We start from the raw sequence: 15140 nt of genomic DNA, 5'->3' as shown, positions 1-15140 counted from the left end.
AAAAGACAAGGACGGAACGATATTGATAACTGGTCTCAGAGTTTCGGACTAACCATCACCCCGAAATCGCCATCATCAACCGAAAAACAACGCCATAACGAAGGCAAAATCAGATTCAAATCTTCAGACTAACCATCACCCCGATCCCGATCCTACCACGAACACGGCAACCAACGGAAAAAGAAACTATATAACACATACACGATTTGTGCTTCAATCTTCTTAATTCAATACTAATACAAAAGACACATAATTATTCATTCCCAATCATGCTTTTTCGACAAGACTCCGGTAGGATACGATCCCGAGAAGTAAATACCATCCTCCTTTGCAGCCCAATAACACACGTGGTGGGTGCAGGGAATCTTGGGCACCCACTTAGCGTTGAACACGTCGAAGGCCGTCGTCTTATTTCTCCACCATAAACGACAAAAGAATAAAGTAGTCCACGGTATCATACAAAATTTAAAATTATATTCTTGATTTACAGTCAAATTATGATATCCCAACTCGTCGTCTCCAGATGCACAATGTATTCGTAGGGTTGAGCCCTCTGGGAGTTTGTTCACTACAAACACTTCGAATTGGTATATTTCCTTAGGCCAGCATGCCAATGCTTGCAAATTTGCGGTGCATAATATGAAAGATATTAAAATGAATTTAGCAATTGTGTAATTCATATTGATCCACAATGTGTAGTGTTGGGGTTTGATTTGTTTCATCGATTTATAAAGAGAAACGGATTATTAATTAAGAGAACGGTAGAGGGTGTATTTATTGAGATAACGGCAAATTAATGATGCATGATTTATTTGATGAATTGTTGTAAGATGTAATAATGTAATACTCTATTTTAAATGTTGGAAATTGCAGCCGGATAAATTGCCCTAATTGTGGAAATATGATGTAATATAGATGTTATACTTATGAAATTTATATAAATCCAATATCTAAAATAGTACAAATTAAACTAAGATGTTTTCTTATGTAAGTCAAGTTGATTATTCTAAAGAGGAGTTTATTTTTTTTACAATTGATAAAATATATGGTTGAGTGTATTTATTTTTATTATTAATCTTTCCCTTTTAATGGGAAATGAATTAAGCAAAATTAGTTTAAATAATAATAGAAATTATCAATTTAATATATTTTATTGATAATGTGGACTTCTTTCTCGTTGCGAAGAACACAGCTATGAGTTAGAGAGAGAAAATACGCGGTGAAGAGGAGAGAGAGGAATGAAAGTTTGGACATATTTGAAATGAGTGACATATCTGATTGTCACGAATGGTATGATTCGGTTGATGTGAGTGTTTATGCCTAGTCTTATTTATAGTAGAAAAAGATTGTGGCGGTTACGGTATGTTTGAATGAAATGAATATTCTTTGTATTATTGGAATTAAGGAAATTGGATATATTTTTGGTAAGGAGAATAAAACACGTAATTATTGGAACAAGCGAAAATTGGATGAGATTTATATTCATCAATGAAATGTTAACTAATGTGATAGACGCATCACTGACAAAATCGCTAATTCTTGGGTGCGACCGTCGCACAGGTGTGCGACGGGTCGACCCAGAACCCTGACCCGCGTGGGTTTGACCCATACTCTTAATTATTACATTTGTTTATAACAATTGTTACTTTTAATAAACATAATATATAACATTTGTTCATATAAATGTATATTGATATGTATAATGTTTTATATTGAATGAAGATAAATATTTATATTAATATAAGTATGCATTTGTGCGACCAAATGTATATCTTATGCTTATTAAAAGTAAATACTCCTATTAGGGTTTAGTGTTCAGGCTTAGGGTTTAGTGTTCACGCTTAGGGTTTAGTTTACAGGATTTAGGGTTTAGTTTATAGAATTTAGGGTTTAGAAAATATAATACTGTATATTAAACGAAGGAAAATACCTATATTTATATAAGTATACATTTGTTCGCACAAATGTATATTTCATGCTTATTAAAAGTAATAATTATTATAAACAAATGTAATAATTTAGAATTTAGGATTTCGGGTCTGGAATGCGGGCCGGGTCGGGCGCGGATCGGGGCGGACCCGTCGCACACTGTGCGACGGTCGCACCCAAGACCAGCCCCTGACAAATAATTCCACATTTGATGATGATTATTAAAATAAATTGCAAAAAAATTGAGATGTAATCCAACAAAAATAAAAATAAAAAAAGGAATTCCAAATGCCTTACCTTATCATTTATTTTTTTCCGAATAATATAGGGGAAATTTTATATTTGGTGAGTATAATTACTCATAAATGATGGTTATATACTTTTTCTTTTTTTTTTTTTTGTTGAAAGACTTGCTTTTTTTTTAAGGAATAGAAAGACTTGCTTTTTATTTTTCCGACTTTGCACACTATTTTATAAATTTTCCTCGTTGATGGAGGAGAATTCAGGACGAGTTTTAAGAGAGGTTTCACGACCAACTTGATGGGTAGATTTCAAGTGCATCATATCATTGAGCTCGTTGGGAATAAATTCATATCGTGATGACATATTTCTGAATTCATCGATGGCACCTGGAGCCTATATACTTGAATTTCAAATTCACATTTAGTTATACATAAAGACGTTTTAGTGTGTTTTAATAATATGTCACTTTTTCTTATCGCCGATTTAGCCGCATTAATTTTTTTTTAAATGAACATTTTTTTTTTCATATAACACTTAACATGCAAAGTGGATATTTTTACCTATTAATACATTAAAATGCTTAAACAAAAAACGAATATATTCCAACAGAAGGAGTGAAGGTTGTTTGGATGAGAAATTTTATATGTGATGTTTCGAACGAGCTAGATTTAAAATTAATTAGGTATTTTTCACTCATAAAAACATCTCCCTAAATAGAGGTGGCTGCTCATGCGTTTGTCCCTCTCTTCGCCCAATAAAATATATACGATGTCGGAATACGTACAAATGTCAATACGAATGTCATGAAATTATGTATTCATCGATGAGATTTGAATCAATAGCCTTTTGAAAAAGAAAATCTTAGGTGTCTCACCTATGCCGTTTGGGCTAGGCCTCCTCGACCAAATTCTATAAAACTATATAAACTAACTAATGCCTAATAGCAGCTGCATATATCTCCAAAAAAAAAAGAAAAAAAGAAAAAAAGGGTTGGTTCCATTATTGGAACCAACCAGGGTGCACATTATTACGAACTTGGCGGCAGTACTGGTGGCAGGCGGGCGTGCAGGCGGTCTCGGTGGCGGCGTCGATCTCGAGACACACCGGCATGCAATGCTCGAGGCAGTGCACTAAACTCCCTCCGCTCCGCCCCGGTCCCGGCCCCGCGCTTTTGCACCCTAAAATCATCGCCAATACACATACCAAAATCAAACAACCTCCCCCTTTCTTATCACCCATTCCTCTCTCTCTCTCGTGACAAAATGCGAGAATGGATGATGAATCGGAAGAAGAGCCTAAATTTGGAATAAATATATATAGCAATTGGTAGAGGGAAATTTTTGCTAATAATGGCTTGGAGAATTACGTGGAAGAATGTTTGGAACCTTTTCCGGCCATTCTTCGATAGGTATATTAGTTTTTAAAGTTGGTTTTACTCATTCAAACAACTAGATTTTGTGTAAGCTATACATACTTTGACATGAAATTTTAACCACATATTTAAAAACATACACAAGAATTTGATCATGTAATATAAAATATATTTCAGAGCAAAATTTATTTTTAGAAATACCATGAGTATTAAAATTTAAATATATATTTACGTACATGCAAAGCTTGTGGATGTAGTATTCGATCGAGTTGTATTTAAGCCGTCTCATTTCCTCACAATTTTAATAGTTTGAGGGTACATGATGGAAAAAAAGGTTCTAATTGAGCTTTAATTTCCAAAATTATTGGTTGAATTTAAGGAAATAAATCTTATAATTAAGTAATATTTATATGAAATTAACGCTTAATATTGAAACTTAAAAGGCGAGATGCGTTAATGGGTTTTATTGATTTTTTTTAAAGTTTCAAGTCTAAAAAAAACTCCCTCTCCGTCAACGGGAGGGTGACACAAGAAAACTTGTGTTGTTAATTTAGTGAGTGGAGAAAATGACCCAGAAAATTGAAAAAAATTAATTAAGTTAGCGAGTAGAAAAAGGATCAACAAGTTAGTGAGTGGAGAAATAGATCTACAAATTATTACTAAAAATAGATTATGATATTTTTTATGGACAGACTAAAATAGCAAATTAATAATATATTTTTTTGTGGACGGAGGGAATATAAAAAAGTAGAAAATAAAATTGAGTTGACTTTTTTTTTAAAAAGTATAAAAATAAAATAAAAATAAGTAGCTCGAGAATAACGGTAGGTCAATTGTAAAGACCAACCAGTAAGACATTTCATCAAACATCTGATAGACAAGAATCGAGCTTCCTCAAAAGCCTTCAATTCTTAGCAAATTTAGTTGATGATGAAGGTAACATCTATATTCGATATATAAGTGCTACATTTTACATGGAGCCCAGAAATTTAAATCGTCTCCGACGTATTTAAGAATTGCAAGAAAACGAGCATGAAATATGCGCTCAAATGGCGTCTTTATCTCTCGGACCTTTTCAACGATCATCAGGAAACCCCACTCTTCCTCTCATCAAGCCAACTCCAGAATCAAATCCTTAGTTCAACAGGGAAGTTATCGAGAAGCCCTAGAATTTTACTCCAACCATCTCAACTTCCCAAATGATACTACTTCAAGATTCATCTTTCCTTCTCTGCTCAAGTCATGCGCTTCCCTCTCAAATTCAACCTTCGGCGGCGCTCTCCAATCCACGATCATCAAGCTGGGCCTCCTTTTTGATCCTTACATCGTCACTTCGCTCGTACAAATGTATGTAAAATGTGGGTCGCTCGGGAGCGCAGTTCACCTGTTCGACGATTTGCCTGAATGCGAGATTTTGACTAACGACGTCGCGCTTTGGAATTCTATCATTGATGGGTATTTCAAGAATGGGCTTATTGAGGAGGGAGTAGCACAGGTTCGACGTATGCTGGAGTTGAATGTCAAGCCCGATGGCTATACTTTGTGCATTCTTCTTGGGACTTCCAATGCTTGTTTAGGTGTATCATGTGGGAGAGAAATTCATGGCTTTGTTATCAGAAATACGTTTTTTCACGATCCATTCGTGGCTACCGCGATGATTGATCTCTACTCGAGCTATGGTAGGCCGATGGACGCGTGGAATGTGTTTAAAAAGTTGGAATTTGATAATTGCAGCATTGCAGTTTGGAATGCAATGATCAGTGGCTTCTGTGAGAATGGTCTTTGGAGGAACAGCTTGCAGTTATATTTGCTAGCGAAAAACGAGGGTCTTGAGCTCGGTTCCACAACGTTTACAAGTGTTCTCACAGCTTGTTCACAGGGTAATGCTATGGAGTTTGGCTGTCAAGTACACTGTGATTTGGTCAAGACGGGGTTCGAGCACGACCCCTACGCTAGCACTTCTCTACTAACCTTTTATTCCAAGTGTGGAGTTGTTGAAGATGCAGAGAGTGTTTACCATTTAGTAAGAGAGAGAAAGGTTGGGATATGGAATAGCATGATTTCAGCTTATGTTAACTGCGGTTGTGCTAATCATGCTTTGGATGTTCACACTGAGATGCGATCCAAACGAGTAGAGCCCGATTCCTTCACCATATCAAATGTACTAATAGCGTGTGGTATGATTGGATCGCGCCATCTTGGAGCAATGACACATGGAGACCTGATTAAGAGGCCTATGAAGCAGAGTCTTGCTCTGCAGAGTGCTCTGCTGACAATGTACTCGAAGCTTGGGAGTGTCGAGGAGTCCTATAAGGTATTCGGAGAGATGAAGGAGAAGGATGTCGTAGCGTGGGGCTCTATGATATCAGGGAGTTTAGAGAACAGGAAATTCGAGGAGGTTTTGTGTTTTTACAAAAGGATGATCTTTGAAGGTGTGAAGCCGGATGCTAGTGTTGTTGCAAGCTCGATCGTTGCTTGTTTAGGATATGACGATGAAAAACTAGGTTGTTGTCTTCATGGAATGTCGATTAAGGAAGGGCTAGATTTGTATTCTTGCACAGGTAGAGCTCTGATCGAGTTCTACTCGAAATCCAGACAGCCTGATATGGCAAAGAAAGCTTTTTGCAGTGTGTTGGTGAAGAATTTGGTGGTGTGGAATGCTTTAATCTCGTGCTACTCGTTTAACGCCCTCCCAAACGTCTCGATCAGCCTTCTACCTCGAGTTCTGGAACACGGCCTTTGCCCCGACTCCATAACAGCCACCCTTGCTCTCGCTGCAGCTGCAGAGCTCGCGGCATTGCTTGTGGGGAAGGCGATACACGGCTACCTCGTGAGATCCCTTCCATTTCGAGAGATTCAAGTGGAGAACACGTTGGTTGATATGTATGTGAAGTGTGGGAGCTTAGCTTATGCAGAAGGGGTGTTCAAGAACATGGAGAAGAGAGACGCCGTGGCGTGGAACTCCATGATCGGTGGCTATGGCTCACATGGTGAGTGCCGTAGGGCCATTGGTTTGCTGCAGGAGATGAGGGATTCGGGGACACGCCCCGATGAGGTGACGTTCCTCTCCCTCATCTCCTCCTGCAACCACCGCGGCCTCGTGGAGGAAGGTCTGGATCTGTTTAGGTCGATGAGAGGGAGCGGCGTGGAGCCTAAGATGGTGCATTATGTGGCGGTGGTGGACCTTTTGGGGCGCGGTGGGCGCGTGGAGGAGGCTTGGGAGTTGGTGGAGAAGATGGCCGTTGCGGCCGAGAGAGGGGTCTGGCTGTCTTTGCTGTCTGCGTGCAGAGTTCATGGGAAGGTTGAGCTTGGTGAGGCGGCTGCTCGTAAGCTGATGGCGATGGAGCCGGAGAGCGGGCGGGGGTACGTGCAGCTGCTCAACTTGTACGTCGAGGGGGGGTTGAAGGAGAAGGCGGCGGAGTTGAGGGGTGTGATGAGGCAGAAGGGAGTGATGAAGCTGCCTGGATGCAGTTGGATTGAGGTGAAGGATAAGGTGGAGGTTTTCTTCTCGGGCGGCACGACGCTGTCTTCGTCGACGATGAGGATATGTGAGACTCTTGATGGCCTTAAGAGTAGCATGAAGAAGGGAGAATGTGGTTGGGAAGTAGGTGAGGCATTGCTTGAAACAGGATGAGGTTACAATGGAGTCTTTTTAGGTGAGAGAGAGAGGGGGATGGATGAGGATGCTGCAAGCCTAGTTAGCAAGGGCTGCTGTTTTTAGGTGGTTTTCTCATAGAGCCAACTGCCCATGAAAGAGAGGAGAAGAAGAAGAAGAGAGAAAATATTTTATCATTCACAAATTTTGGTGAAAGTGTAAAACCAATATAGTTTGAAGGATTGGTCTTTTGTATATAATATTAAAGTCGGGGGAAATTGGAAGCCACTACATAGGTAGTGATTGAGACTGAACATTCAGGAATGTCAATCGGATCAACTCATTCGATTTTGAGCCAATCTATTTAGTTTCGAGCTAAAATATTTCGACCTAACCAATTCGGTTTTGGACTAACCTGTTGGGCCTATATATAAGTTTATGATTTTATTTGTTATGTATATCTCTATCAGAAAATGCAGCTTTAATGACCGAAAATTTGGTGGTTACAATTGAAAAAACGATTGTCAACATGGTTAACGACCATTTTAATGACCGATTTGATCGGTTGTTATTTGCATGGTCGTTCCCAATATTAGCTACCGAATAACTATCGAAAATTCGGTCGATATAAATATTAAGTTTAGTCGTATTTTTTTGTTATTTTTGTTTATAGTTATATTCATGTAAGAAAAAATAAGTCGTAATTTTTTAATTAATTAAGACACTTCGCCTCATTTTAAATACAAAACTTAAGTGTCATGTCAACATAAATTTACATAATACTCCATCCGTTCACAATAAAATTGCGACAATTTTCTTTTCGGTTTGTCTACAAAAAATTTGCAACTTACATTTATAAGTAGAGTTCATACGACTCTGCTTACATTTAAAGTAGAACCCTTATTTCACTCAAATTTTTTAAAAATCTATGTCGTCCACAATGTGACATGTGACAATTTTTTTGTGGATGAAGAAATAACTCATAAAAATTGAATATACATTTAACATACATGACTATATTTAATTGAAAGCTATGTCATAAAGTTTTTTTTTACATCCCTAGCTATATATTACTTGATCAAAAATAACTTAGAAGTTATTGGAGTTGTTATACATATAAGGTCATGCTAAACAACCACAATGACGTGACCACTCACAAACTAGTTGAATAGAATTTTTAAAAATTCATTTAATATATTTTTCAAAATAAAAAATAACTACAATGTAGACAATACAATAAAATAACTAAATCTTATTTTTTATTTTAAAAAATATATTAAATAAATTAAAATATTTTCTATTTAACTAGTTTGTAGGTGACAACAATGTTGCATAAATTTTATTCTATGTACATATAATAAACACCATTATAGTTTAGCATTCAAAATTTTATAATATTTATGAAATCAAACTTAATTTTGACCAAGGAAAATAGGAGCAATTAAAGTAAGTCCATCATTAACATCAACTTTGTTAGAGCTCATTTCAAAAGCAAATGTCGCTTTATCACTTGGTTAGAGCAATTTAAAGTAAGTTCATCAATTTTTTTATACAAAATGAAATTTACTTTTATATAAAATACATAAAAGATACTCCCTCCGTCCCGCTAAAGTTGGCAACATTCGTTTCGGCACGGAGATTAAGAAATTGAGTGTTATATGTTTTAATAGAGTGTGGCCTACAATTGTTGACCAAATTAGTGAATAATTGTTGACTTAATTAAAGTAATTTTGGCATTTTTAGAAAGTGGCCTACAATTGTTGACCAAATTAGTGAGTAATTGTTGACTTAATTAAAGTAAATTTTTGCCATTTTTAGAAAGTGGCCAACTTTAGTGGGACACCCAAAATAGAAATGTTGCCAACTTTAATGGGACGGAGGGAGTAGTATTTTTATATCATATTTTATGGATATGATTTAATTTTTTATTAACAAAAAATTAAATGGGCCATAAAGTAATTGGTGGACTGCTTGTATAAATATTAGAGAGTGAGCAACGCCGCAGCATAGTCATTCGAAGAATTAGGTCGAATCGCGCCGCCATAATTTGGGTAAGAATTTCTTTCAATTTATCCATTTATTCTCTACATTACCCCATTCGATTAGACATTTTTTCACCAATCCCAGATTTGATTTTATTTCAGGAAGAAGGTGTGAATGAAGCCGCACCCTTTGTAATTGATTTCACGAATTTTTTTTAGTTGTTTGGTCAAAGATGAAGCAATACTCTGTTGATCTTCATCTGTTTGACCGAGCTGCTTCTGTAGATCTCTACGCCTCAAGTGTTGCGATTGATTGCTTTTGCCGTCTGAAAATAGCTGATTTGGGGTTTGCAATCTTAGGCAGTTTTTGCAAGCGTGGGTTCGATGATTCTACTGTGGTAAAATTCAATGGGCTTTTGTTGGGAGTCATGAAAATTGTTGAAGAAGTTGTTGGTTGAGGAACTGTGTGAGCCAAATGAAGTTATTTATCTTAGTTTGATCGATGAGTATGCAAAGTTGAACATACTCTCGAGCAATGATTGATAGTCCATGGATAGTCTATGCAAGGATGGAATGTCCTTTCATTGTTTTCTATCATGGGTGATAAGGGCATTTTACGAGCTTGATCATTCATGGATGACTCTTTCATTGATGGATTGTACGGTTTTCAGCTGATAGGAACGAGGCTCAAGACATTTTGAAAATGATCTTTAGCCGATGGAACGAGGCTGAAGACATTTTGAAAATGATCTTTAGTCGATGGAACGAGGCTGAAGACATGTTAAAGATGATCTTTAGTAGATGGAACGAGGCTGAAAACATGTTAAAGATGATCTTTAGTAGATGGAACGAGGCTGAAAACATGTTAAAGATTATTTTTAGTAAATAGAAAGAGGCTGAAGACATTTTTAAAAAGTTGGTGGTGGAGTGAGATTGAAGGCATGTAATTTTTTTAGTTGATATGATATGTTGAAGAAGATGATGGCTGATGAGGATTATTGTAAAGAGTGTTAGTTGATATGATAAGTTAGAAGATGGTGGCCGTTGATGTTAATTTCGCAAAGAGTCTTGTCTCAGGTGAGAGTGGTGTGATGTTTCTTGTAATACAATGCTAGATGCATATTTTGGGAATGCATATGTGAAGTTGACTTGAATCAATTCATATTTTGTGAATGCAGATGTGAAGATGGCTTGAATCTATTTAACAAGATGCAAGTTTGGATGGCTCGTGCAAATGCTCATCATCATTATATTGCCGAAGCATTTTCCTTGTTGCATGCCATGGAAAAGAATGGTATTATTCTCAGTCCTTATTGGGGCACTTTTAAAACAAGGGTAGAAATAGGATTTGGTGATGCAAATGGGTTGCTTGTGTGATGATGGTGTGAGGTATAATGTTTTTGTTGAAGGTCTTTTAAGAAGAAACAAGATGTTGGATCCAATGCCAGTCTAGAAAGAGATGAATTCAAGGAGCTTCATACTTGATGCCACTACATTTTCAGTGTTGTTTCAACATTTAGAAACAGAGGATCAATGTAGTGTTCTTTTTTGTTAAGGTTTAGAAACTTGTAGCAAATGATATGTAATCTATAGTCTACAATTTATAATCATCAATTTTGATCCACAATGTCTAGCATTTTAGATTTTGAACTTCATTTTTTCTAGTTGATATATATGATTAAACACTGTGGGTGTGTTTACAATTTTATATAAATGTTTTAGTATGCTCATGGACACAAATTGAACGGAGAAGTTGTTTCTAGACTGATTTTAATCTATACGAAACAAATTGAAGGAAAGAATGCATTTAATTTATTGAATGACCAAATTTTCCTTCATTAGAATATTACTAGTACTTTCGTAAATAAAGAGTTCTGATTTTGGTTTCAATCTAGCTAGTTTTTATTGAAACTGGAAACAATTTGACACACTCAGTTATCTTTTTACACACTCAAAATAAGTGAACGTACTCCTTGATACGAATATAAAATATCTACAGATTCAAATTCAAATAAAAGCTTATTGACATAAAATTAAAATGTCTATAGATCCAAATTGAAAATTTTTCGACAAGATATATAGGAAGCATGAATCTCACGATTTTTGAGGTACACGATATATAGGAAGCATAAAATTTGGAGGTGCACGATTTTTGAACAAAATGAAGGTGCAAACATAAAGCTAACTCTCCATTCAATTATAAATAGTGATCTCCATATAAGTCAAAAGACACACCAAATCATAATTAATGAGATCAAAATAAATAAAAATCTCCACACCAATTAAAAAACACATTGAATCGTTAGTATATAAAATATTTTGTTTTTGTAACTTGTAATTTGCGGATATATATATTTCATTTACAACTTGCGGATATATATATATTTCAACTTGAACCAAAATTATTACTACTACAAAGTTTCAAAAAACAAAATTAAGACAACACCTCAATTATAGTACTGAAAAAAAAGGGCTCTAAATTGGATATTTTGAAATGTAACTTTTTTTTTTTGAAAGAGGAATGTAACTTAAAACACGATCACTTCGTTTGAAACTTTCCATATGTATACGAATTCAACCAAGTTAAAATCTAGCCAAATAAACAACAACAATATCGGCACATCAAACTCCCACATATCCCTTCCTCTCTCCACACACACACATATATATATACACGAGGTGCTCTACAGCGGCGTCAGCTTCGCGTCGTCGTGCTCCGGCTTCGACGAGCTGACGGCGACGGAGGTCGGGGTGCTGAGCATGTCGGATCAGTACGAGCATTTCTCGACGGCGCACGAGTACATGAAGACGGATTTGGGCAGGCAAGCCGCGAATCGGATGCTGGAGAGCGCCTTGTTCTTGATCTCCGGCGGAACCAACGACATGCTCGATAACTACTACGCGCTGCCCATCAGAAAATTGATGTATTCCGTCTCTGCATACCATGATTTCTTGCTCAAAAATCTTGCAACTTTTGTCAAGGTGATTTTTAATTTTATTCAAATTATTTGCTTCTCATCATAACATAATTAAATGTTTGTGTTTATATATAATTCACATGTCCCTTAAAAACATGCATAGTTTTCCTTTTTCGTTCGTCCCATATTCCTATAAAAACATGCATAATCTATTTATAGTAATAATTCTCCCACTAAATATTTCAATCAATGTGAGACCCTTTCTCCACTCACTCTATACTTTACATAATTTTTTAAGACTCATGTCGTCTCATACTATGCATGTTTTTATGGGACAAAAGGAGTATGTCTTAAATGACCGTTCAGATCATCTATTAGCTTTTTAATGTGACATCTCGTATTGCATTTATTATGGATGATATATATGTGACAATACTGAGGGTTATGATTTGTACAAGGATAATATACACTCTAACATTGAGTAATCTTGTCCCCAAGAGGACACTAAACAGTGCGACGATCTCCTATGTGTGAACACTGAGGTTCCAGGTTCAAATCCACTGCTCCCCTCCCCAATTCTCCTAAGTCAAAAAAAAAAAAAAAACATTGAGTAATCTTGAATCTTAATTTAGAATTGCAATAGATAATGTCACACAAATTGACAATAAGTGATTTTACATTCTTAGATGCATATGAGATCTTCTATCTATTTTTAGTGCCCCACTCTATGTCAAACTTTCAACTAGTTATAGTTTTTAATTATTTTTTTCTTCAATTTTAATTTATTATATTTTAATAGTATTTTAATATAACTAATTAGGATCCACTCATTCGATCAGAGTTTATAATTATTTTTTATATTTATTTAAATTAATAATTTGATTATTAAGATTAATTAATTCAAATTAGGGCATATAATTTTTAGTGATAAATTCCTTCATTATTTTTCTATTAAACAATTACAAAATAATGATATTAAAAGTAGGACACGGTGAAACACAATAAATTACTTTCACTTAGAAAGGCCATTCCCACCTGATCCTAATTGTGTGTATATATGCAGAAATTGTACATGAAGCATGCTAGAAGAGTTGGAGTGTTGGGGCTGCCGCCGGTGGGATGCCTGCCGGTGGACATCGCGTCGAGCTCGCGGCTCAAGCGTGAGTGCGTGAGTTCGCACAACGCAGATGCGCAGCTATACAACGACAAGCTCAAGCAACTCCTCAAAAAGTTGGCCAATGACTTGCCCGATTTGAAAATCACTTATGTCGATATCTATAATCCTTTGATGGATATGATCAACAATCCTGCCAAATATGGTAAGTATCGACTTGGAGGGTTTTTAAGGACAATAACTCAGACTGATTCGGAAATTATGACAAAAAAATTTCGAGCTTGCGAAAATAGGACAGTGATGGATAAGTAATGCGCTACGCAGAACGATTCTCGGCCCATTTTAATCAGTGTTTCCTACTTTTGCAAGCCTGAAACTCTTAAAATGGGTCGAGAATTATTGTACTGTGGATGCATTACTTGTTAGTTATTAGTGTTCTAATTTTCAAATTAGTCTGAGTTAATGTCTTAAAAAATCCTCTAACTCGAATAGTATTAATAAATTTGAGAGTTAGAAAAATTAAAATTTGTTGATTAATTTTCAGGGTTTGAGCACACACTTGAGGGGTGTTGTGGAAGTGGTTCGTGGGAGTTGGGACCTCTATGTAGCCAGTATGCTGAAGTATGCTCAGATGCATCTAAATATATATTCTGGGATGCTGCTCATCCAACTCAAGCTGCTTATGAGAAGCTTACCAAAATACTTAAAGACAACTCACTTTCTACTCTATTGAATTAATTAATCACATTCATCCCTAGATATTTAGTTTTATGATTTTGCTTTTTCCAACTAGTTATACTCTGTAGTCTATTGTCTTGGGCAGTTTTTTTTTTGTTTTTCCTCTTTAGTTCAAAATGGCCCTCTTTAGTTATTTTCATAGTTTTTTTATAGAGGTAGTGATCAGTTTTATTGTTGATATATCTTCATAAATAATAATTAGAAAAAAATGTTGGTCTATTACTAATATAATGATTCTTATGTCGATTTATTCTGAGTAGATTTGTTATCACACATCGTCTCTTATTACCCCCGAAGAGTTTTCGGTTAGTATATGTAGCTTTTAATTTAACTAGCATTTGTATCACGTGCAATGCACGGAAAATAATTTTATATTTCTATATTAATATAAAATCGATATCAACTCAATTATCATATGTATAAATATAATAAAAAATAATAATTTTAACTGAATATATTTAAGTTGAATATTGAAAAATTAAAAATAATTAAAAAAAACTATCACAATATTAAAAACAAATATAATTGAAAGGCAAAAATAATAAATTAAGAAAAAAAAACATAGATTTTTTCAAAAAAAGATGAAAGAGGAGAGAGAATTATACTCCCTCCGTCCACCAATCAACTACTCATTTGGTGGTCGGCACGGAAACTAAGAAAATAAATAAACTGAAAATAAATAAATAAACTGAAAATTCAAAAATAAATAAATAAATAAACTGAAAATTCAGAAAATAAATAAATTGGAAATAAATAAATGAATAAATAAACTGAAAATAAAATTTTCAGAAAATAAATAAATAAATAAATAAATAAATTGAAAACTGGAAAATAAATCTTTTAGAAAATAAATAAACTGAAAATTCGAAAATAAATAAATAAATAAACTGAAAATAAAATTTTCAAAAAATAAATAAACTGGAAATTTAAAATATCCGTTTTTGTTAAGTCTGTAAAAGTAAATGCTTCGGCAATACAATGAGCACTGCAGTGTCTTTAAAAAGATTCATGTAATGGTAAATAAATATACAAACAATGCTAACTTATGTAAAATTTATCATCATGAAAGATGCGTTATTGTATTCAATGTGAAAATCAATCTTAATTAATTATCTATTTAGTCAAAATCTACGCATCAAACTGATTCTCAATTCCTACACTAGATACATTTCTATCATATTTCATTCCTAACAATAAATTGAAATCTATTTTGTCACTTGAGCTCGATTATGCCTGCTTAGGTTCAAAG

General features: G+C 35.0%; 2 protein-coding genes and 1 long non-coding RNA gene across 4 annotated transcripts; all 3 read left to right on the top strand.

The window, feature by feature from the left end:
* Positions 1 to 4371: 4371 nt before the first annotated feature.
* Positions 4372 to 7506, top strand: LOC131005743 (pentatricopeptide repeat-containing protein At2g40720). Its single transcript, XM_057932799.1, has one exon. The coding sequence runs from the start codon at positions 4584 to 4586 to the stop codon at positions 7176 to 7178; it is 2595 nt and encodes an 864-aa protein (XP_057788782.1). The 5' UTR covers positions 4372 to 4583; the 3' UTR covers positions 7179 to 7506.
* Positions 7507 to 9100: 1594 nt separating this feature from the next.
* LOC131005742 (uncharacterized) lies at positions 9101 to 10748 on the top strand. Of its 2 annotated transcripts, none has more exons than XR_009095344.1 (3): positions 9101 to 9190; positions 9284 to 10198; positions 10300 to 10748. It is a non-coding gene; the product is annotated as an uncharacterized LOC131005742 (long non-coding RNA). The 2 variants fall into 2 exon arrangements; XR_009095343.1 differs by having other exon boundaries at positions 9140 to 9190; positions 9267 to 10198.
* Positions 10749 to 11800: 1052 nt separating this feature from the next.
* On the top strand, positions 11801 to 14060 carry LOC131005741 (GDSL esterase/lipase At2g40250-like). The gene is made up of 3 exons (XM_057932798.1): positions 11801 to 12103; positions 13103 to 13358; positions 13698 to 14060. The coding sequence occupies exons 1-3, from the start codon at positions 11882 to 11884 to the stop codon at positions 13889 to 13891; spliced, it is 672 nt and encodes a 223-aa protein (XP_057788781.1). The 5' UTR covers positions 11801 to 11881; the 3' UTR covers positions 13892 to 14060.
* The last annotated feature ends 1080 nt before the right edge of the window (positions 14061 to 15140 follow it).

This window comes from Salvia miltiorrhiza, chromosome 1, assembly GCF_028751815.1.
Source record: "Salvia miltiorrhiza cultivar Shanhuang (shh) chromosome 1, IMPLAD_Smil_shh, whole genome shotgun sequence".
Lineage (NCBI taxonomy): Eukaryota > Viridiplantae > Streptophyta > Magnoliopsida > Lamiales > Lamiaceae > Salvia > Salvia miltiorrhiza.
The sequence above is the reverse complement of the archived record's forward strand: the minus strand, read 5'-3'. Positions and strand labels throughout refer to the sequence as shown.

Excerpts from the sequence above, each read along its gene's own strand:
- LOC131005743 (XM_057932799.1), top strand. The coding sequence starts at position 4,584 with ATGCGCTCAAATGGCGTCTTTATCTCTCGGACCTTTTCAACGATCATC.
- LOC131005741 (XM_057932798.1), top strand. The coding sequence starts at position 11,882 with ATGTCGGATCAGTACGAGCATTTCTCGACGGCGCACGAGTACATGAAG. Across the intron at positions 12,104-13,102 it reads ATCTTGCAACTTTTGTCAAG|AAATTGTACATGAAGCATGC; the intron begins GTGATTTTTAAT and ends GTATATATGCAG. Across the intron at positions 13,359-13,697 it reads CAACAATCCTGCCAAATATG|GGTTTGAGCACACACTTGAG; the intron begins GTAAGTATCGAC and ends ATTAATTTTCAG.